Source organism: Rattus norvegicus, chromosome 6 (genome assembly GCF_021556685.1).
Source record: "Rattus norvegicus strain SHRSP/BbbUtx chromosome 6, alternate assembly SHRSP_T2T, whole genome shotgun sequence".
Taxonomy (NCBI): domain Eukaryota; kingdom Metazoa; phylum Chordata; class Mammalia; order Rodentia; family Muridae; genus Rattus; species Rattus norvegicus.
In genome coordinates this window covers 27,864,760-27,887,007 of record NC_141539.1, presented here as the reverse complement: position 1 = coordinate 27,887,007, position 22,248 = coordinate 27,864,760, and the positions used below count along the sequence as shown (strand labels likewise).

Here is a 22,248-nt window from a genome sequence, read left to right as displayed (position 1 = left end):
GCCTCCACAACACTTGGAGTCTCTTTTCTGAATGTCCGTGGTGCCGCCATTTTGAAAGTCACTTGGAAACTGACTTCCTGCTCTTCTGATACATTCTATCCTTGCCTGGTCTGATCTAACATGTGACTGCTTCTTTCAAGTTTGAGTTTCTTGAATCCTTACCAACAACACAGACTTCTTGAGAGAGCACAACTGCTCAGCTCCCTCTGTTCCAGCCTGGCCTAGCAAGACACGGGACAAAAGGCAACAGTGAGGTTGTTATCACCCATGACTGCAACCAGGAACTGAGATGGTTCTTAAAGATTTTCTCACCCAGGGCTAAGCCACCTATAGAAATCCCTCTACTAATCAGATGAGGCAATGAACAAAGATGTGCACTGTTTCAGAGGACTTCATTCTGCCCAAATTCTCAGGGAATGACTAGCGGCCTAGGATTTTCCCCCACACTCCCGACACTATCTAATGTAACTGTCCATGGTGTCAAGATGTTGGGCAGCCAAGATGAGCTACAGATGGCAGGAGACACACATCTTTACTGAATTCTCCAGGATCATCATTAGGACTGTTTTAGACTGGCTTCAAATTATATATGCTGCGTAGGAGTCACCATGTCTGTGAAGCCTTTACAAGCTCCACAAATAAGGGCAAGCCCCAAGTAACAACTAAAGGGAACAGTAAAGAAAAGACCCACAAAAGATGGCGTATTGGACTGATTCCCCATTGTATCTTCAAGAAAGAAAGATGCTTGGTGAACAGTGTTAATCCTTACTCAACATTTTTGAGTGAAATAAATGCAAAAAAACATACCTTATGGACAAATCCATGCTTGGCTTCACTTCCTCTATGGGGTACCCCAGACTTGCCCTACCCCATTCTAGCATCAGACTCCTCCTGGTTGGCCACAGGGCTCCTCTGACTACCATGTCCCATCCTGGAGATGGGGGGAGAATGGAGCCCAATTAGGAAGACTCTCTGCCTTGACTGGCTACTGTTGGATATGGTCTGGCAATCTCCCTATTTAAAGCTCAAAATGCCTGCTCTAGTTCCACAGACAGACCCTCCATTAGGAACATTCCAGACCCAAACCAGCTTCTCCAAAGAGCGGTAATTAAGTCAGCAGATCATGAAGCCTGCTTTCAGCTCTCCTCACACCCGTCTGCCAAGAGCAGAATTACTGCAGAAGAGGTCTGTGCCAGAACTAGTAAGCATCCTACAAAAATATCCAGGTCTGTCAGTGGGGAGGGAGGTGGTGGTCAGTCACATGAGAGCCTCCTTCTAAGAACCACGCAGCACCTTGCTCATATTTCTTCAGGGCTGTCATGTGCTGAGGGAACGGGCACTGAGGATGGGAAGATATTGGGATGCAGTTAGACTGTAGAGAAAAGTGCTGCACACACAGTGGTTAGTAGACAACAATTAGCTCCGAGTGCCATTCACTTAGTGCCTATGAGGCACTCCTCTATGACAAAGGCTTTACTCATTGTCTCAGCCCTTCGTGTGGGTAGCATGTCCAGCCTTTCGACATCCTGACTCAATGCTGTCACCTACAGAATTCTTGCTCGAGTGTGGTGGCACATACCTTTCTTCTCAGCAGAGGCAGAGGCAGGCTGGCTGTTGCGAGTCTGAGACCATTCTGGTCTAGGGAGTGAGTTCCACGACATCCAAGACTACACAGAGAAACAAACAAGTTCTCATTTCAACAACTGTGTGGTCAGATTACAAAAATAGTTCTCAAAAAAATAAGCCTTTCATACAGTTTTCTTTTATTTACTTAGTTATTTTTACTTCTGTTTGTATGCATATATGCATGTATGTATGTATATATGTGTATACACACACACACACATATATATATATATATATATATATATGTGTGTGTGTGTGTACCTGTTTGTCTGTGTGTGCACCATGGGTATTCAATACACAAGGGGGCCAGAAGAGGTAGTTATATCCCCTGAAATTAAAGTTATAGGCAATTGTGAGTGGCCTAATGTGGGTCCTGGGAACTGAACTTGGGTCCTCTGTAGAGTACCAAGGGCTCTTAACCTCTAAGCCTTATCCCTCCAGTCACCCCCATCCACCTCCAATGTTTTAACTCAGCCTACAACTTGGTTTTGGGGTTGCATTCATAGCTGTCCTGGACTACACAACCTTTGTACATTGATTTGAACACACCTGGAACTTTTAGAAGTCCATAGGTTGAGGATAGCATAGCAGTGGTGCTCTCAAAAGACTTTCTGAAAGTCTTGGAGGAGTGGGAGTGACAGCTCAGAGTTCCTGAGAGGCTCAGCTGCTGAGGTCCCCTCTTCCTGGTGCAGACTGGCCATCTCTTCAGCATCCTGCCTTAGGTAACAGGCTGGAAAGAGGCAAGAGGAAGTTTCCCTGGCTCCTCAGAATGGAGGTCAGTGTGTTACTTTTCCTGGCTTTTCAGAATGGAGGTCAGTGTGTCACTTTCCTTTCACAAGACCCCCTGCAGCTTTCTGTAAATACACACAGCTTGACATTCCTGCCCAGATGGCTGTCAGGAAAAGAAACAATAACCATAGAGACCCCCACAACCCAAACCCCCACTGTGCTCCCACAATCCTCACTATGTTTTGGGTCTCCCTTGAGGACAAGTCAATCACTGGAGCTTCCTAGTCTAAGACAGGTGAGAGAAGCCCACTGAGGTCACAATCAGCTTAAAGGGCCTGCCCCCAGCCTTGGTAGAAAATTCTGGAAGCAGAAGTTCCTCCACAACCTGGAAGGCCTAGAAGAAAATTATACCCAAGGCCTAGCAATGCCTAGCTAGAATTAAACCCATCCAAGGCCTGTTATTTCTCCTTGTAGCCGAGACATGGAATCAAAGCACTCAGACAAGGGCCCGGTGCTATCACCAAAAGGGGAAGAATGCTGTGTTATCTTCTCTAAAGACTCCCCCAGGACCCATCAGCATCCCAAGGAATGGCCTGGCCTAGTTTATGGTAGAGAGGCCTCTGGAATAAAGCTGAGGCTGAAGGAGAATTTCAGACCTAAGGTGAAAGAAGGCAGGGCTTCCCCATGGACAGCCTTACAGCTAAATGTCCACTAAGCCAGGAGGACACCTCTCCATCCTCTCCTGAATCCAAGCTGACTTTAGAGTCTTTAAACATACTTTTCTTCTCCCAGAGTAGCCTTCTCCAGAAACATTGAGGTTAACATGACGTGGCATTGGTTGAAGCACTCACTGTTTCAATTTTGAGTTGTATGTGATCTTTTCTCTTAAGTGTCCCTTTGAAGATCTGTATCTCCCAGGTAAGATGCCTGAGAAAGCCAAAGGAAGATGTCCTACCACCATGCTGTCCGTTTTCCCATCTCTAGAGCTCTGGGATCTATGAATTATACACTCCCATTTTTCAAAAGAAAAGTACTGTTTTCGGATCATGGGAAGACTTCATTGAACTGATCAATGGCAGACACTTGGATAATTTGGGTCCTTGCGGCATGAAGGCAGAAGAAAAGTAGTACATGCTTTCCTCAAAGAGGTCATCGCTAGGGACTAGAAGGAGTGAGCAGAGCTGCTGCTAGGTAAGGGGGAGAGAGAGTCACATTTGGTACGGGTAAGTCATGTTGGTGTCCCCCACAGTCTTGTGTTGACTTCCAACAGTAAGTGGGAATGAAGCAGTCGTGGGGCCGAACCTCTTGAAGAATCTGTAAGAAGCGGTGACTCTGAGGGCCACTAAAGATGGCATACTAGAGCTACAACTTCAAGATACCCAGATCCGCCCCAATCCCTAGTACTGAAGGACTGACTCTCCCAGGCCTCTGTAGGTGACGCTAATGATGGTCTCCTCAGAATGGCTTTGACAGAGCAAAATTGGCTCCTCCCCTAAAGCCACAGCCTCTTCCTGAGCAAGCTCCATGTTATGACTGGTGGCACAAGGGGAGAACCCTAGACCCAGTGCCCTGAACCCAGGCAGATGCTGTAGCAGTCGCGCCCCACTCTCTCAGCTTCCTCTCTGTCAGCATTTCCAGTCAGTCTCACTCAGAATTTTGTTTGTTTGTTTGTTTGTTTGTTTTCAAAACTGATGCATTTAAACCTATGCTTCATTACGGGGCCAAAGTCCATGGTATACACTAGAGTTCTTGGACTTGTAGAGTCCATGAGTTTAGTTAAGTATCTGATGTCACGTGTTCAACAGTACAGGATTATACAGAGGTTTTTCTACCCATGAAAATCCATGCCCTTCCCCCTTCACTTGTTTGTCCCTTGCTGTCCCCAGGCTTCTGCTAATTGCCAGTCTTCATGCTGTCTCACAACTTTGCCTTTTCTAGAAAGCCACATAACTGGACTTACACCATATGTAGCCTTTCCAGATGAGTTTTGTTCATTTAATGACATTCATTTAAGGTTTCTCTGAGTCTTTAATGGACTCATATCTCCCTTCTTTACAGTGCTATATAATATTCCATTGCCTAGATCAGTGGTTCTCAACCTGGGACCCCCTTTGTATGATATCCTACATATCAGATATTAACATTACAGTTTACCACAGTAACAGGATTACAGATGTGAAGTGGACATGCTGGGGGCTCAGTGTAGCATGAGGAACTGTATTAAAGCACTAGGAAGGTTGAGATCCAGTGGTCTACGTGTATCATGGTTTCTTTATCCATTCGCTCACTGAAAGGCAATTTGATTTGCTGGCAAGCACGGCAGCCTCTGATGTCTCTGTAAATAGCCTACTGCCAGGTTCTATGTGGATCCAAGACGTCTCCTTGATTGATCAAACAGCAAATAGCACACTTTCTATATTACATTTACTGTACCTCTCCTGACCTCCGTTCTCAGGAGTGATGATAACTCTATAGGACAGTTTGAAGTTGACTTAGGTAATGCACATAAAGCTCTTAGCACAGAGCCTTGCACTTAGGCAGCCTGGACTCCAAGACTGGATGAAAGGCCAAGCTGTTTTCTTTGTAGCTTTGCTTGATGGAGACATGACTGAGCCTTGTAGCATGTATGGCTCTGTCCCAGTTTCATTTCTGTTGCTGTAATAAAATACCCAACTTGGGATAGAAAGGGTTATTTTAGCTCATTAATTCCTGCCTTGACTTCCTTGCTACGATGATCTGGAAGCAGCTAGTTACATCTGAATGGAGAATGAACATGTATATTTATGCTCTACACTTGTATAGTCCATGGTCACATGCCTAGGGAAAGATGCTGTCCACAATAGACTATCCCTACATTAGCTGACTTAGTAACCAAAGCAATCCTCTGCAGACGTGCCCACAGGTCAGCCTGATCTATACAATCTGCCACTTCCTTCTAGGGTGTGTCAAGCTAACCAGTACAACAACCACTGCAGGCTCTCACCCCTGCCAGCCACTGCCAAAATGACCGAAGGTCCAACAAAGGTCACAAAACGAGCAATAGCGGGCAGGTATGAATACCACCCAGCTACAGCTGGCTGGCAGGTGTGACTATCACCCAGCTACAGCTGGCTGGCAAGTGTGACTATCACCCAGCTACAGCTGTTTGGCAGGTGTGACTATCACCCAGCTACAGCTGGCAGGTATAAAGGACCAACTCTGTGTGATCCAGGTCAGCTGGGTTTCTGGATTTTGGAAGAACACAGAAATTTGAGTCAGTTTACCCAGAGTTCTGTCTCACTCAGCTACTCACCCATCAACGCATGCTATGCCTCCCTTTGCCCGTGCCTTTACCCCTCAGGCAGAACTGATGCTCAGATCGTGAGATTCCTGGGAGATAAAGGTGCTCATGTAAAAGCATTTGTGAGCTTTAAAGATGCCAGTGGAGGGCTATGACGGTGTGACAGTGAAGAAGATGGCATTTGTAGCTAGGGGTAGGCTTCATTGTCACCCTATTCAAGTGCAGTAACAATTTAAATATAAGAACAATAAACTGGAGTATTGACTAGAGCTTGTAATATACGGGATATCATAGTCACAGCTCATCTGTCTACTCCAAAGCAGTACAGGCCAATAGGAAATGCTGTAAGATCACTGTGATACCATGGCTCCCCGTAAGGTACACTCAGGTGTCCCTCCCAGGCCTAACTGAATCATTCACAGCCTGCCTCAGAGAGGGGAGGTGGAGATAAAACCAGTGTTGTCCATCTCCAGGTCTGAGGTTTAGCCAGACAGGGTGCTGCTGAGTCTCTAAGCATACGCTTCCTTCTGGTGTCCGTTCTCCTCCCAGGGATGCCTCTCTTAGTCTTCTACCATTTGATCCCATGAAATAAAACCATGCTCCACACCTGAAGCTCGCAGGTGTGCAAAGACAGGCATACCTGTAACCACGGTGATGGCTCATTTGTGGGCCAGGTAGCCCAGCCTTTGTGACAAAGTTCCAAGTCAATGAGAGATACTTCTTTATATAAGGTTGTCCTCTGACCGTCACACATGCCCCGTGCACATGTGCACCTCATGAACATCCCCAAGCACAATACAAACATGTGGGTGTACACATACGTTAAAACCAATCGCCATCCAGTAAGATCGAAAATTCAGCTCCTTGTTCTCACTAGACGTAGTTCAAGGGCTCAGCAGTAGCCACATGTGCTGTGACCACAGGGTTAAATACAGGATGTTTCCATCATCACAGAAAGTTCTTTTGGACAGCAAAGTTCTGAAACATCCTTCCCCTGATTTCTTATCCATCCTTCCAGTCTCGGCTTAAACATCACATTCCTACAGTGTCGTCCTCTGACCCTCCAGTCTAAATTAAGTTTCCCTGCTTTCTTTCTCACACAGCCGGCAATTTTCCTCTTGAGATCTTACAACTGTTTGCCAAGTGATGGCTGGGCCTCTGATCATTTCCTGTCTGCATCCAGAACATATTCCTTCCAGTGGCCCATCAGGCCCAGACCCAGCTTCAGTGCATGTAGTATAAGAGCTGACCATAATCATGCCTTGAGTAAGTTTCCTATGCCCTTCTGTCTTTTCCCAAGATCCCTCTCTGCCTGACTCTGCCATCCTCTCTGCCTCTCCTGCCCTGACCACTAAATCTTCTTACCTGCCTGCCTGTAAGAGACCGTCGCTTTCTTTTAAGTCTCCACAACTGAAAGATCAAACCAAAAGTATCCCCAGTACAGACAGCCCACTCACTCCGTCTAGACCCTTATTCCGTGTCCTCCCTGTCTCTCTAGGAACCAGCCTAGACCATTTCCTCACTCAGAATAGACAGAGGCAAACTTCAGTTGTCAGCTTGTTCTTGGAATAGCCAGGGCCTGCATACCTGGCCCCATTCTCTTTAGGCAGTTTGGACCTGTGAACCCCCTGCATCAGTATTCCCACCAATGTTCCCTAAAATGCAGGCTCTCTGGCCCCTGTAGACTCATTGAATCGGAATCTCTGTAAACGGACCCTGGAGCAGGGTTTTCAACCATAAGTTCCAATGACTCGAGTGCTCCCATCAAAGCTTCCGAAATTATATGTAGCCCCACGGAACACTGTGTAGAATCCTTTAATAAACCACTGATCCTTTCCTAATTTTCATTAAAAGACCATTTGCAAAATACCTCTCTAGTGGCTTTTCAAGTTTATTTGATTATTGGGGACCCACGAGCTCACGTGCAAGTAATATAGCATCATCTCAAACATCCTCCGAAGGTTTGAGCCTAAAGCTGGGGCATTATGGGAAGGTGGTGGAATCTTTTAAGGGGCGGGGCTTAGTTGGAGAAAGTTGATCTTTATCCTGGAAAGGGAAGTTGAGATCCTAGTGAGGAGACTTCCTCTACCTCGTCCCCCCAAAACATACACAGATACCTTGGAGCCACTGGCCCAGGGCTGCTATGTACTGAAATTAAGAGCCAAAGTTAACCCTTCACCTTTTAAGTTAAGAATCTCAGCTGTTTCATCCCAACGATGGACACTGACAACATCCCACATAAGGAATTTAGCCAGGTTTGCAGTGAACTTAAGGCTGCTGCCAGAAGAGAAGGCAGCCATGCAGTGAACATTCTGTGAACATCCATGGAGGCCAGCGTCTACGAGATTCACCGCAAGTCCCCATTTATATTATCTTGGACCCTCATTCCTTCACACTGCTGCTTTCTCAGATGGGTTCTGATAATCTATGCCCAGTCCTTCACTATGGAGTCACAGTGCAGTGATAAAACATTAACATCAACACCAACACAGTAAGTAGATGAAGAAGGGCAGCTTACTTCTAGTCTTAATTAGGTCTGTATCGCTGTGATGAAACATCGTGACCAAAAGCAAGTTGGAGGAAGAAAGGAGTACACTTCCATACCACAGTCCATCACTGAAGGAAGTCAGGACAGGAACTCAAGCAGGGCAGGAACATAGAGGCAGGAGCTGATGCAGAAGCCATGAAGGAGTGCTGTTACTGGAAGGCAGGAGCTTATGCAGAGGCCCTTGGGGCTGGGGGTGGGGTGCTGCTTACTAGCTTGCTCCTTATGGCTTGCTCAGCCTGCTTTCTTATAGAACCCAGGACCATCAGTCCAAGGATAGCACAATCATCATGGACTGGGCCCTTCCCACATCGATTGCTAATTAAGAAAATGCCTACAGTAGGCTTGCCTACAGCCTGACCTCATGGAGGCATTTTCTCAATTGTGGTTTCCTCTTTTCCAGTGACAAGCTTCTATCAAGTTGACATAAAACGATCCAGCACACTGCTCAGATACAAATGATATCAAAGCTAGAGGAAATGAGTGTGTACACGATTGTTCCAAATTAGGCTTAATATTCAGAGCTCATTAAAGGAAGCAGCCCATTTTCCACAGGGAGATGGAGGAAGTAGATAAAGACGTTTAAGTGACCCTGAGTCAGGTTCTGAGTATAGTTATTGTCACCCCTTTCTTTTATTGCCCTGGGGAGAAGAAAAACAAAAGCACCTCCGCCAGTACTTTAGGCCAAACCTCTTCCTTCTGGATAGCCAACTCCTCTGCCCTGTCCTGTCTCTCAGAGTCAGGCACCACACTGGACAGACGCGGCCCACTGAAGTGGTTGAGGTTTCCCTGGTCCTCAGAAACAAGCAGTTAGAGCCATCCCAGCCCCTATCTCCTTTCCCTTCTGGCCAGGGGGTGGTTGACTCATTGCCTGCCCACTGGGGAAACCACCGAGCACAGTGGCAGCCAGCCAGTGGCTACGAAACTCCTGGGAAATTCCTTCAGGTCCTGAATAGCAGCCATGTGTGGATTCCCCATCTCTTCTCAGGTACCACAGTGGGCTTTAAGACGTGGGATCCTAACCCAGACGTGGCTCAGGCCTGCACGGTGGGGATTCACTCAGAGAGGATGCTGAGAAGAGGAACAGTGTGGCGTCCATCCATCCCCATCACCACACACTTGAGCCTGCTTCCAGAAAGACTCATCGAGTGACCCCAATCCACGTAGGTGCTGGGCCTCCGATAGCCCACCCTGGGCCTTTGGTTTTCCTCTGCTTCACGCCATCCGTGTTAACACACACAAACACATCAAGATCTTGATGGTTTGCAAGACCTTGACTTGCAAGCCTACAGAAAATGTCTGCATTTTTAAGCATGAAAGGTTATTCGCATGTAGCGACATGTGTGGCTGCCTCTTGACTTCTGGTAGATGCAGAACCTGTAGACCAGCCAACGTTCAGAACGTTTCCATCGCTCCCTGTGTCCTTCCTACTAACTCCCCATCATCAGAGGAGAGCCCTGAGGAAGAGACTCAGTTCTAAGGTATTCTAGTTTGTTCGTGAAGCTGGATGGAGGGAAGAGAGGCCAGAGCTGGGATAAAGTGGAAGCAGGAAAGATACTGTGTCCACCTCCTTTACAACACGGAAGCAAAACGAAACAAAAACAAAACAAAAAAACAAAACAAAAAAAAAACAAAAAAAAAAAAACAAAAAAAATCTTTATTTTTTGTTCTGTTGAGTCCAAAGACGAAAACCATATCCTTGCATATCCTAAACAAGGGCTTCACCACTGAGCCACACGCCAGCCCTGAGACACGCCTATTGCCACATCCTTTTGTCCCAAAGGAAACAGATTCCTAGAGATGTCTCCCTAGTCACGCCTTTCACCGGCTCAGCAGGCTGTCAATCTCACACCTTGGGCCATCCCCAACCTGAGCCCACTGTGCCCGACATCTGGTACAATGATGCCGCTTCCTCCGAGGAGCCCTCCCCTAATCCCACAGCCTCAGCACCTCTTCCTTTTCTTTGTATGCCAAGGGCCCCGCCCAAAGCCTTCAGGAGCCACTGAGCTAAGAACAGAACGTGGTGGTTCTACCAAAGCCCTCTTCCCTGTGAGGCAATACACTTCCCAGCTATGACTGCATCCAGATGCTTCTCCCACATTCCTGCTGAGGGTCTGATAACCTCCTGCCTCACAGGTCTGCAAAAAACACCTTTGTTATGTTCACCTCAGCCGTGCTGATGATATTAAAACATCTTGGGAACAAGCCAAATGTCAACACTGGAAGAGTTCATTAAACAAACTATGGTTCAATCTATAGGATGGAAAACTATACACCCATTAAAAATAACATCAAGGAAGCGTATAAGTAGGTATGGAAGCTGGGGAGATATACTGCCACGTGTTAAAGGCATCTTACAAAACATCCACATGTTAACAGGTTTCCTCATTGAAGGTCCACACTGCCAGACATCATCTCATTCATCCGATAGGCTATTTCTCTGTGGGAGCCTCGAGCACTGTTACATGAAAGTTATCTACTGACACTGCCCAGCTTGACGCTTGTAACAGTGTGAGGGAAGAGCGCGCACAGGGGGTATGAAGTATTATGACAGCAATTCCGGTGCAGAACTGACCCCAGCGTCCATGTTGGTTGCACATGTCTCCTTCAGAAGGTCTTGCTCTGTTCAAGGGCTTGCTTGCATGCACAGCTCATTGTTTGGAGGGACTGACCGGTCTGTATCTAGAGGACAAGTGGTTGGTTGTTTTCTTTGCTTCTCAGGGGTGACTTCATGCTGCATGGTTTTATTTCTTGTCCCCCCAGCTCTTTCTCAAAGAGCCATTCCTCATGACTCAGCAGATATAATCCCCCATACATAGCTGGCAGGTCAAAAGCGCCTCAGAGATATTCGGGCCCGAGTCCTCTGGCTCTGGGGAAGTAGATTACACAGTGTCACCAAAGTGACTTTGCAAATATTATTAAGGTGACAGACCTTGCGGCTCTTGGGCTACACAGATGGGTCCCTGAGATCCAATCACATGAACACACGAAGGCACAGAACTCTGTCCATCTGGGGACAGGAAAGACTCAGCAGAAGTGGTCAGGGAAGCATGAGAGAGGCTGCCTCCCATTGCTAGACGGGCACAGGGAAAGCATGAGGATGGTAGGGAGCCCTTGATGACTGGCAGGCAGGAAGTCGGGCCCTGGGGCCTAAAACCACAAAGATGCAACCAACAGCCTGAATGGACTCAGGAGCAGATTCAGTCTCCACAAAGGAGCCCATCCCGCAGCACCTTGATTTCCACCATCTGTAGTTCTAAGAGGAGGACTCAGTAGAGCCCCAAGTAGGTGTTGTGTCCATCTGTAAAATTTGCAGTAATTCGTTATGCCAATCATTAAGGAAAGGGTCAATGCGCTGTGATGGTTTAGGTCCGTCTCCCCGGAAGGCCTGTGAAAGCTTGGTCGCAGGGCAATGCTATTAAAAGTTCTGCGGATCCCTCAAAGATGTGTCCCGGAGGCTGAAGAGGTGGGCCATCAGTCAAGGGCCCTTGACGCACAATCGTGAGGATCCAAGTTTGGGTCCCAACAGCCATGTAGCAATCTGGGCGGGCTTTGCAGATCTGCAACCTCAGCTCCAAGGAGTATGTTCGCTGGAACTTTCCGGCTTCCAGCCGAATTGTAGAAACACAAGCTCCAGGTTCTGAGGGAGATGCTGTCCCAACAGAAACATGGAGAGTGATAGGGGTATGTCCAATGTCCTTCTTAAAGAAGTAGGTCGCAGTAGGTGGTCCTGAGTCATTGCAACTCTGCCGGCCGGCTTCCCTACCTACCCTCAGGTAGCAGCTTGAAAGTTGGTATTTGTTCCACCACAGGCTTCAGCCACATGCCTGCCAGAGGCCCAAAGCAATAATACTGCCTGTTAGCATCCTGTCTAGGCTCCGCCCCACAGTTAGCAGGCAACAGGCTCACTATAAAAGGGGCTCTTGGCCCCTCCCCCCTCTCCTTCTTGTTCTTCTTCTGTCCTCTCCTTCCTGCTCCTCCTCTCCCCATTCCCCTCCCCCCTCTCTCCATGTGCTCATAGCCAGCCTCTACTTTCTCTCTCTCTCTCTCTCTCTCTCTCTCTCTCTCTCTCTCTCTCTCTCTCTCACACACACACACACACACACACACACACACGCACATCCTTTTAAAAAACACAATACTGCCCCAATCTTGGACTTGAACCTCCCTAACTTAATTAGATAAACTGCCTGCCGTAGTAGAAATGTGGCTCACATCTGGACAGACCACACCAGGCCAACGCGATTCCATGTGAGAAAGGTTCATTGTGGGGAAAGGAGACAAAGGGGAAAAAAGAGAGAAAAGAAGGGCGAAGGTCAGGAAGGGTCAGCCTTTTATTTAGGCTGTGATGTAACCACTCGCAACAGATGTGTGGGCCCCCGTGGCCTATGGGTGACGTCACCGCCATCACCGGGTTTGGAGATGATCTGCAGCTAACTGTAAAGCTGGCTCCTGATACCAACGCTGCCTCAGGCATTTTATCATGGTTACCTGAAGATGATAGAAATGGGGAATATGACTTAGCATCGGTACGAATGCCACTTCCATAAACATCCTGACTCCTCCAACTACAGGTGAGTTTTTCTGCCTGTGACTTGTGCAGTCAACAGCTCCTGAGTGTCTCCAGTCACTGCTATAGGCTACCTGAGCTTCCTATTACTCCTGCATAGGTTATAACTCTCCTCTTGGGTTCTCTGATACTAGGAGTGATAGATGAAGCTGGTTCATCTTCGTTTTCCTTTCAGAGCACTACATAACAGCTAGTGTACAGTTGGTGCTAAATCTTTGCTGGGAGGATGGCTCACTACCTGGATGGATGGTTATTGTTTAACAAAATGAATCGCCATGACAGTTAGAAATGGAAATGCAGACGTCAGGATCTTGCAGAGGCGGGAAAGGATAGCTAACTTGCGATGAATACTGACGTGACAGACTAGAGGGAAAAAAGAACAGGAACTATAAACTCTGACTGTTGCAAAGGGATCTAAAGGTGCTTGGAATTTTAGCGCTTAGGTACCGGGTCGTAAGACGTAGATCGATAGATAAGAGAAATACGGCTGCGTGTCGGAATAAAGGGTTATGACGTCAGATGGGCGAGGCTGATGGACTCCTTGTCCAGTCTCGTCTGTGTCACTTAGCTGTGGGGAGACGAGAGGCAGTCTTCCTCCTACGCCAGTGTACTGGGAAAAATCACAGGATGAGACACGATCATCGTTCACTGTCGTGTATGACACGTGACCATCCAGCACTGTGTCATGTATGTCGGCGTGTAACGATAGAAGCCGGTCTCGCCTGTTCGAGGCCCCATGCTCGCCTGTCCCCCATGGCTCCACACCTCCTGATGCTCATTAGTGTGCCTTGGTAACTCTGAGGACTCTGCTGCCTACAGAGCGTGTTTGGCAGGTGGCTGTGGAGGTGACAGTTCTGGAGGTCGAACCCAAGGCCTTATTCATGCTAGGTAAGTGCTGCACTGAGTTACACATCCCAGTCACCAAAATGCTCCTCAACCTCATGCACTCCTCACAACAGCCAGGCAGCCTGGGGAGCTCACATTACTATTTTACATGTGAATAGAATGAGACTTAGGTGAGCAAAATAAACTTGACTGAGAGAGAAAGGAGGGGAAGAAAAAAAGGCTTGGGCAGGCTGAGGGTATTTGTTTCAGACACCTGAGAGCCAGCAGAGTCTCCCTGTGCCATTGTGTCAGCCTATCCCAGGCAGAAAGCAAGACAAAGAAGTGCCCACAGGGGTGTCTCTGCCTAGGAGGGCAACTGAAAGTTCACTACCTAGTCAGAACGCAGGAACTCACACATGGGCTGGTTCAACAACACTCATTGATAGTTCGTGCATTCAGACCATCGGCCAAACAGGGAACCCAAGCACAGGTCACTCAGATTGATGGAGGAACGTGTCAGAACAAGGACAATCCCAAGATGAGAACCTTTGGTCTTGCTCCTGTTCACAGAGCCCCAGGAGAGAAAGGACTGCTACTTTCCACCATACTGAAAGGGGGAAGGGACAGGCTGGAGCAGAAGACCCAGGGCATTCCTCATGGGAAACACTGGAGCAAGTGGCCTCCTACAATGTGAGCTCCTCTTCCCATTGGGGTGATACTAAACCCTCCAGGTAGTCATCCTGGGTGAACCCAGGGTCATACTAAACCCTCCAGATGGGCGACCTCACTCTACCATGATCTATTGGTCCCCTTGCTGTGCCACTGCAGGAGTGCTCCTGACCCTGGTCTTGTACCTCTCACTGTCCTGAGGCCTCAAGTTGACTTGACCGCAGCTGCCCAAGCAGATCTTTTGGTCTGGATCTCCAAATAGTCTTCATGAGTCCCCCTCCTTCCCTCCCTGGTTGGAGAGCTACTTTACCACCACCCCACACACATGTACATACTCTCCTCTCTTTGTCAAGGACAATACACAGCCTTCTGGCTTCAAAGGAAACCTCTGGGCAACCTCTCAAATGTAATACTCTGCTGTACTCCTCTGATGTGGATGATAAGCTACAGGAGGCAGAAGCAGTTTCCCACCACTGCCTCACACAGTCCCTTTTATGTGACAGTTTGGCACCTTGCTTTCAGAACGAGATGGTATTCTTGCACTCATGCTTTCCTCTCCACTTTCGAGGTAAGAAAGAGTTAGAATCTTGTTCCCAGAGCCCAGGCACAGAGGCAGGGAAATCAAACATTCCCGTTGACCATAGCTTGGTCCCTCACCTCTTCTGCAAGCATGGTAAACCAGGTCCTGGTCACCTCCCAGCTCTCAGAGGGGAGGCTGCAGAAGAGGTAACCCACCTAATGTTTTATTGCGAAAGCAGGAATGTGGAGCCGAGAGGCTGTGTTGTAAGGCTGGTCCTGACATTAAATGTCTGTGGGAATCTAGACAAGCTGGCTACTCCCCTCCCCCAACCCCCTCTCCCAATCCCCCCCCCCCCCCCCCCCCCCCGTGAGTTCACATTTCTCATCTCAGAAGCAAATGAGTAGAACCCTGTGGTCCCCAAGTTCCTTCCAGCTTTAGGATGCTGAGTTGGTCTTGGGGATTGTATGCAAGGCCAAGGCCTTGGAAGTTCAAGGACAGGGATGACGTCAGAATCCCTTTGGGCAGGAGGCTGTCACTTCCACCTCTGTCAATGGCTGCTTTGTTTCAGGTGACAGGACAGTCACAGAGTCTGTCTTCCAAATTAGGGACATGTCCTTCTCTACCTCAGGATAGAGACAAAACAAAAGCGCAGCTTCCTGGGTCTGGGGCCATCAGGCCAATCTCAGGCCTCAGCGGTTCAAGGAAGCTGCATGATCCAAAACAGGCAGTGCGTGCCTTCCAAATGCCCTGTCAGCTAAAGATAAAAATACCAGGCTCAGGGATGTTCCCAGTCATAAATCAATCAGCCAGAACTATTTCTGTTCTTATCTTTTGCCCAGGGTTCCTCCTTAAGAACTCCCCCCTGCCCTCTCCGCTCTGCACCCCAGCCACCTTACCCTCGAGGATTCCCAGCTTCCCTTACTACAAGTCGCTACCGTATCCATGCCAATATGGAGTCCTCACCCCCACTGCAAGTGGCAGGGATTCTGACGCCACCTTCCTTAGCCTCCATCATCTGCCCAGCAGGGGTCCACCCTGATAATCAGATTGGTTCCCTCCATGGTATGTCAGGTCTCTCAGCCTTTTAGGCAGAGGAGGTGCCCCTGGATTACGGTGGGTTCCTAGGAATAAGCGGTCTTGACTAAGCCCCCTCGCCACCGCCATGGCGACTGAGGCTTGTCATTCGTGTGCTTACAGGGATTAGAGTACCTGCCCCTTAGGGCCACTTGGAGGATTAAATGAGGCTCTGTAGATAAAGCATTAAATTTGGCACACGGCATATTGCAGATGTTCAAAAAACAAGAATTGCCTTCCCCTGCTAACCTCCCATCTGGCTCTCATCCTCCCTCGGCTGACCCACGTCTTGAAAAAGCTCCTTTGAGAAGATTTTGTCAGCCTGTCAGGTTCAAATCCAGCTCCCGGGGAGGCCCTTGAGGATATCTGATCTACTCCTAGATCCTAAATCAGTATCCTAGTAATAACCACAGATGCCATGTGGCTGGGCCATCTGGAGACTCCTGCCTTATCCTCGGGCTTCTACCGCCCTCTAGAGGCTGAAGTGCCACACTGCAGTCAATATTCGCTAGGCCCAGAAAGCCGGAGAGACTTGTGGCACACTGTACGAGACACCAGGCAAGGCAAGATAATCTGAGAAAGTCAACACTTCAGAGCAGCATGGAGATCTCCAGTCCACAAAACACTTTCTGGGTGAGTTCCCATGAACAATCTGTTTGTGCGTCAGCCTCAGCACACAAGGGAACCCCCAGTCATTCGTTGTTCACTCAGTAGAACCTCATTAATGAATGGTAAACCTCAGGTCCCACCTTACAACCGTCCAGAAAGTCATCTGAAACGGGTCTGTATAGCTCCGTGTAAATACCAGCTCGGTGTTGAAAGCATTGGCAACCTCAGCCACGATGTGATGTAAGAACAACCAACCTAGACTACACTGAAAGGTGTTTGTAGGCGGGATTGCTCCATAATAAAATGCTAACATTCACACAGCCCCAGGCTCTGTACCAACATCTCATAGATGGGACAAGGTGGCAGATGCCTATAATCCTAACAATTGAGAAACAGAGGCATGGAGATTACAAGTTAAAGGCTATGTTCAAGGCTCCTAGCACGTTTTCCTTTCGCCTGGCGCCATCCACCAAATGTAAAACAGAGGGACTTCCCAAAGTGATACTGAGGACCATAGATTCCCTCTACTACTGCAGTTCTCAACCTATGGGTCATGAGCCCTTAGGGGGTTGCATATCAGATATCCTGCATATCAGATGTATACATTGCAATCTTAACAGTAGCAAAATGACAGTAGCCATGAAAATAATTTTACAGTCGGGAGTCACCACAACTGTTGAAGGCTATGTTCAGCTATACAACAAGTATGAAGCTAGCCTGGGGTCTTATCTACAAAAGATGGGGGAGGGGAGAGAAGGAGGAAAGGAGGGAAATGAAAAGAAAAAAGGGAATATGGTAAGTGTGTGTGTGTGTGTGTGTGTGAATGTGTGTGTAAACGTATACATGCTCAATCGTTTTAGAAATAAGTGACTAGCTGCAATGCGGAAGATGCTAACATTTGATGGGAGAGAGCCCATAAGCATCTCTCACGTGTTGAACAGCTAACAGACACATTTATTAGTACATCAGACATAACCAACCGCACTGTCTCTGCCTATTCTCTTTCCATGGCCAGACGTGCAGGCTGTGTCTTGAAAGGGAGTACCTGACCCCCCCCCCCCACACTGTCTCTTCAGTCCTGTGCTGTGCCGTAACCTCCTGCCTGGGCACTGAAGGAGGAGGCTTGTCTCTCCTGCTCTCCTTACCAACTGAGAGCAAATGGAAGAAGACTCTACGCAGGGTTCATTAGGCCCAGACGTTGCATAAGAGCGAAGGGGGCCAAGTCTTTGATGGCTGCAGCTCCCTTATGTAACTGGAGTTTTTGGGTCATGTATTTATAGACTTAGAGCAGGGGAAGATCTCGGCGATTATTGTAGTCTAAGTCTTTCATTTCCCAAATAAAAATGCATCACAGGAAGAGAAGGCATCTGAAGGGCACACATTTGAAGTCAAACTCGGGCTTTCCCCTCTTGGCTGATACTGATTTTAGTATCACAACTCCTAGGTGAAAATTATCCTAAGGGAATGTCTTAAACAGAATCTTACACATACATAGATGGGGGAGAGAGGAGACCCAGCACGAGGTGGGTACTCAATGATTGAATCGGCTGGAGTTTTGCACCAGAGAATAATCTAACCTTAATAGCTCAACGACACTGGACGTGGCCTTGATTTCACTTCATTTTTATTGCCTTCCATGATGCAAACGTAGGTGGAGGTTTTTATGTCCCTCTGCTGTCTCGCTGAAAACTATGAGTGTGACTCTGGGGTTAAAGCATGGCACTTTGAGTGACTTGAGCGATGTAAGCTTTCTGAATATGGCATGCAGATCTAGAGGAACTTTGGTTTAAGATTCAGGAGGTGTGTGAGGATTCTGGTTACATACACCATTGAGTGAGTAGGGACATAACACAAATGCTTCCTAAACTCATTTCAAACACGTGGTCAAAGTGGACTCGAAATCATCCAAGCTGCTGATTCGCCCCTTAGGCCAACAGCTCCCCATTTGCTTATTGGTTTGTTTGCAGCTCTTATTTGGGTCAAAATTGTCCATCTTCTTGAAAATGTCATCCTGCTGAGTCCCACGCGGCATGCGGAAATCTGGATACTACAGGATGTGCTTGTGGCTCCAAGGAATCCTTGCTGCGGTACAAACCACTGCTGGAGACCTTCTCTTCAGATCCTCACAGACCAGGATTTACAGTTTTCTGGTACTCCAGTGACACACTAGGAAGAAATGAAAGAATTCTCATTGCTATGGTTTCTTTCTGGTGTCTCTCCCACTCTGTCCCATACACACCACAAACAACACCATGCCAAGACCAGATCCCCATTTTATAGTCTCAGCTATGGATCATCCCTTAAGTTCCTAGACCTTCCTTTATTTTAACTGAGCACTTCCCATGTAGCACCCAGTCTAGTAGCACTCGTGGTCCTTAGAAAGCACAAATGTGTGGCATCAATTGTCCATGCAAACCCACCATGGGGGGGGCTTTTTAATTGCTGGAATGCTGTTGTAGAGAAAAGACTCTTCCAGGTTGGGACTATTTGCAGGTCTCTTTAAATGATTGAGTTCTGCATCCCATTCCTTGAAAAAGCTAACTTTGCAACCAGCCCATAGGTACCACTCTTGTTAAAGATATAGATAAGGCTTGGGTAACCATCAGCAACGGTAGCGTGGAGGGATCTGGGTTGTAGGAATGAAGTGGCACAGCTATGGGAGCTTCACCTCATAAGGCAAGCTCTTCAGTTCTCACCTCTGAGCTAAAGCTATCGGCAGGCACAAGAACGACTTGCGTGGGAATCTACCTGTCTCCTTCACTCTTAGCATAAAGGTCTGGGCGACAGATTTTCCTGACATGAGCACCTATCCCCCCTAGGGTGGAGGAAGAGTTGGTTAAAGTATCCTACCAGGGTGGTGAACTGGTCCACACAGGCGTTTCGGATCTTCTCCGGAGTGGCAGGGCTGTCTAGCTGGAAAAGTTGTTTTGCGTTATCTCCGTGCTGAGCTCGAGCTGCACGAATGGCATCTTTGATGGCAAAGAAGATAGAGGAAGCCAGGAAAAGAGGTGGCTCCCCAACAGCCTGAATAGACAGAGAGTAGAGAATCAACCAGAGTGGCTCCTGACTTTGCATCATCACACAGACCCAGCAGGCCAGGCTATGAGCCCTGCACTGAGATAGCAAGTGATGCCCTTGGACAACGCCACCCGGCACTACTGGAACCACAGCGGATAAGCCAAAAAGAGGCAGCTAAGACTAATAAAAGCCTGAGAAACTACTTCTTAAATGCTTGATCTCCATGTGATTCCTTTTAGCTCGTACTATGTAATTTTCTCTGACAATACCATAAGGTGCACATTAAATAATTATATGATAGACCTTTGAAAGTTATATTAAGTAATCATGACGGAGACATGATTTGGCTATGAAGCCCTGCCTGGCCTTGGGATTCACTATGTTAACCCAGTTTGACCTTGAACTTTCAGAACATTGTCCTATCTCAGCTTCTGAAGTACCAGGATTGCAGGCGTGCACCACCACGCCTGGCTACTGTTCTACAGATCAAAAATTTGACATAAGTTTTAGCCTCTCCCTCAGTTGCTGGCTCAGGGGAATAGTCTATCTGCAGCCTCGACAGCATTGCTAAATACGCACTGTAATTACATGTACAGATCTGCTAGGATTACAGGCAGCTCCTAATCGAGGTTGACTTTCCTTCCCCAAGAGGCATAAAAGGAAGACCGCCTGCATCAGAATCACCGAATTAAAATATGGCTCTGCCTCCTTAAACTACAGACTTAAAATATCTGGGGTTATGATCCCCCGAGATACGTTTTTCTCAAGAGTCAAGGGTCATGTGTGACCCTAACACATGGTACTTTGTAAGAACCCTACCTACCCTCAACAGCAGAGTGAACCATGACGTGAGCAAATACTTCATCGGCTACAAGCCATGGTTTTCCTTCCTCAGAGACACAGGCCTACACTGACAAGCTAGGTTGATTCTCAACCATGGTCTGTGCTTTTTATGGACAGGAATAAAGGAAGCTCTCTGTGCACAATTCCCTAGGCTTGTTAGTTCAGTTTTAGAGTTGGACCTCAACAACTAGAGGTGGTGACAGAATGTGTTGGAAGATGCTCCCCTCCTCTGCAGTGAATCTGCATGTTCTCAAAAGAACACAGAGATACTGTATCTATAAGATCGTCTCTGAGGATCAAGGACCAGGATGCATGACAGAGAGGAGCATAGATCAGACTTGGAGCTATAGGATTTGCTTAAGGAATCTCTCGGAGGCTCTCTTCTGTCAATATGATCAAGATGTGTTCTTCTCAGCCCAATTCCATCTGTTCTCAGCTCTGCTGCCTTACCAAGGCCACTGCCAATTCCTCTTCCTTCTTTTGGAGGAACCCCTTGCAGACCTATCAGGCGGGTGACTGAAACTCTTTATCACCCGCAGTGGTCTCCCATCCTGGAGGAGAGAAGGCAGCACATAGCCACAGTACCTTGGATGCATAGATGGCCCTCTTGTTGGGGCAGTCCCGGAGTAGGGATACTCTGAACTCAATGGGGATGCTACCAAACGCAGGGATTTTGTAGGTACTGGGGCCACGAGTATGCAGGCTCCCCTCAGGGGAGTAGTGCAGCTCCTCCATAGTGAAGAGACCAAGGCCCTGGACAAATGCCCCCTCTACCTGCAGGACAGAAGGTGACAATGGTTACCACCTCCCCTCCAGTCCCCAGGACAAATACTGATAACTACAGTGGATGTGAAACGACCTACAGTGGGGCCTAAAATAACCTTCAAATTCCTGCCTGGCTCTTGCCACAGTACCAAGGCATCCCTATTGGCCTGTCACTGGACTTGGTCTCATAAAGAACATGCCTCTGCTCAGAACATGTTGGCAGAGTGGTAGGTACCATTACTCACTAAAACCTGCCACTATGCAGATGGAGATGTTGTTTCTAACCAACATCCAGGAAACAGGCTCATAGAGGAATTTCTGGAGTAGTAAACCCTGTGAGATTTACCTCCAGCCTTGCTGGGCTCCCACTCCTGTCTGTCTTCTGGGAGGATGTGTCCCCACTATGGCTTATAATCTAGGGCACCTTCTACACTATGCTGGTCCCCATCTGTTCTCCCATCCCTTATTCTGAAGAGTGACATGTGGCACTGCAAGGGTTGAGCAAACACAAGAGGGTGCTGTTGATAATCTTTGTGTCCATAGTACTTGACGCAATGCCTGCCTTCAGAGGGCATTTCCAAAGTGTTGTGGGGTGTGTGTGTGTGTGTGTGTGTGTGTGTGTGTGTGTGTGTGTGTATGTTTGCATGTGTGTGTATGAGTGTGTGTGTATGAGTGTTTGTGTGTGTGTATATGAGTGTGTGTCTCTGTGTGTGTGAGTGTGTGTATGAGTGTGTGTGTGTTTGTGTGTGTGTCTGAGTGTGTGTGTCTGAGTGTGTGTGTGTGTGTGAGTGTGTCTGTGTGTGTGTGTGTGTGTTACATGTGAGCATCCAATGTTTCCCCACGTACCATAATGGCTTCCCTTCCCAGGTTAATCTATATTTATTTGTTTTCTGCTTTGAGAGTTGGATGAATGATCGTCTCTTATTCAGAATGAGGTTCCAGAAGTACTATTCTCTGTCCTGTTTAAAAACGATGACATGCTGTGTAGCTGGTGACCTTCAGTTCAGTACGCAGGGTGGCAGTGGGCACACTGCTGGCCTATTTATTCTGTTACTACCCTGTCCTCCCATAGACCTTACTTGTCCAATATCAATGGCAGGATTCAAGCTGGAACCAACATCCATGACAATATCCGTACGGAGATTCTGTGGATAGAAAACAGTTCGAGAAGAACA

At 47.8% G+C, this 22,248-nt stretch overlaps 1 protein-coding gene across 2 annotated transcripts in view; it reads right to left on the bottom strand.

Moving 5' to 3' along the window:
• Positions 1–18,054: 18,054 nt before the first annotated feature.
• Positions 18,055–22,248, bottom strand: part of Xdh (xanthine dehydrogenase) — a 62,106-nt gene continuing 57,912 nt past the window's right edge. Inside the window, exons 33-36 of one of the 2 annotated variants that reach the window (XM_087554173.1) lie at positions 22,153–22,218; positions 20,894–21,082; positions 19,298–19,471; positions 18,055–18,613 (exon numbers count right to left, since the gene is read on the bottom strand). In XM_087554173.1, coding sequence (XP_087410299.1) covers positions 18,563–18,613; positions 19,298–19,471; positions 20,894–21,082; positions 22,153–22,218 — 480 coding nt within the window. In that variant the 3' untranslated portion in view covers positions 18,055–18,562. 2 annotated transcript variants of the gene reach the window in all.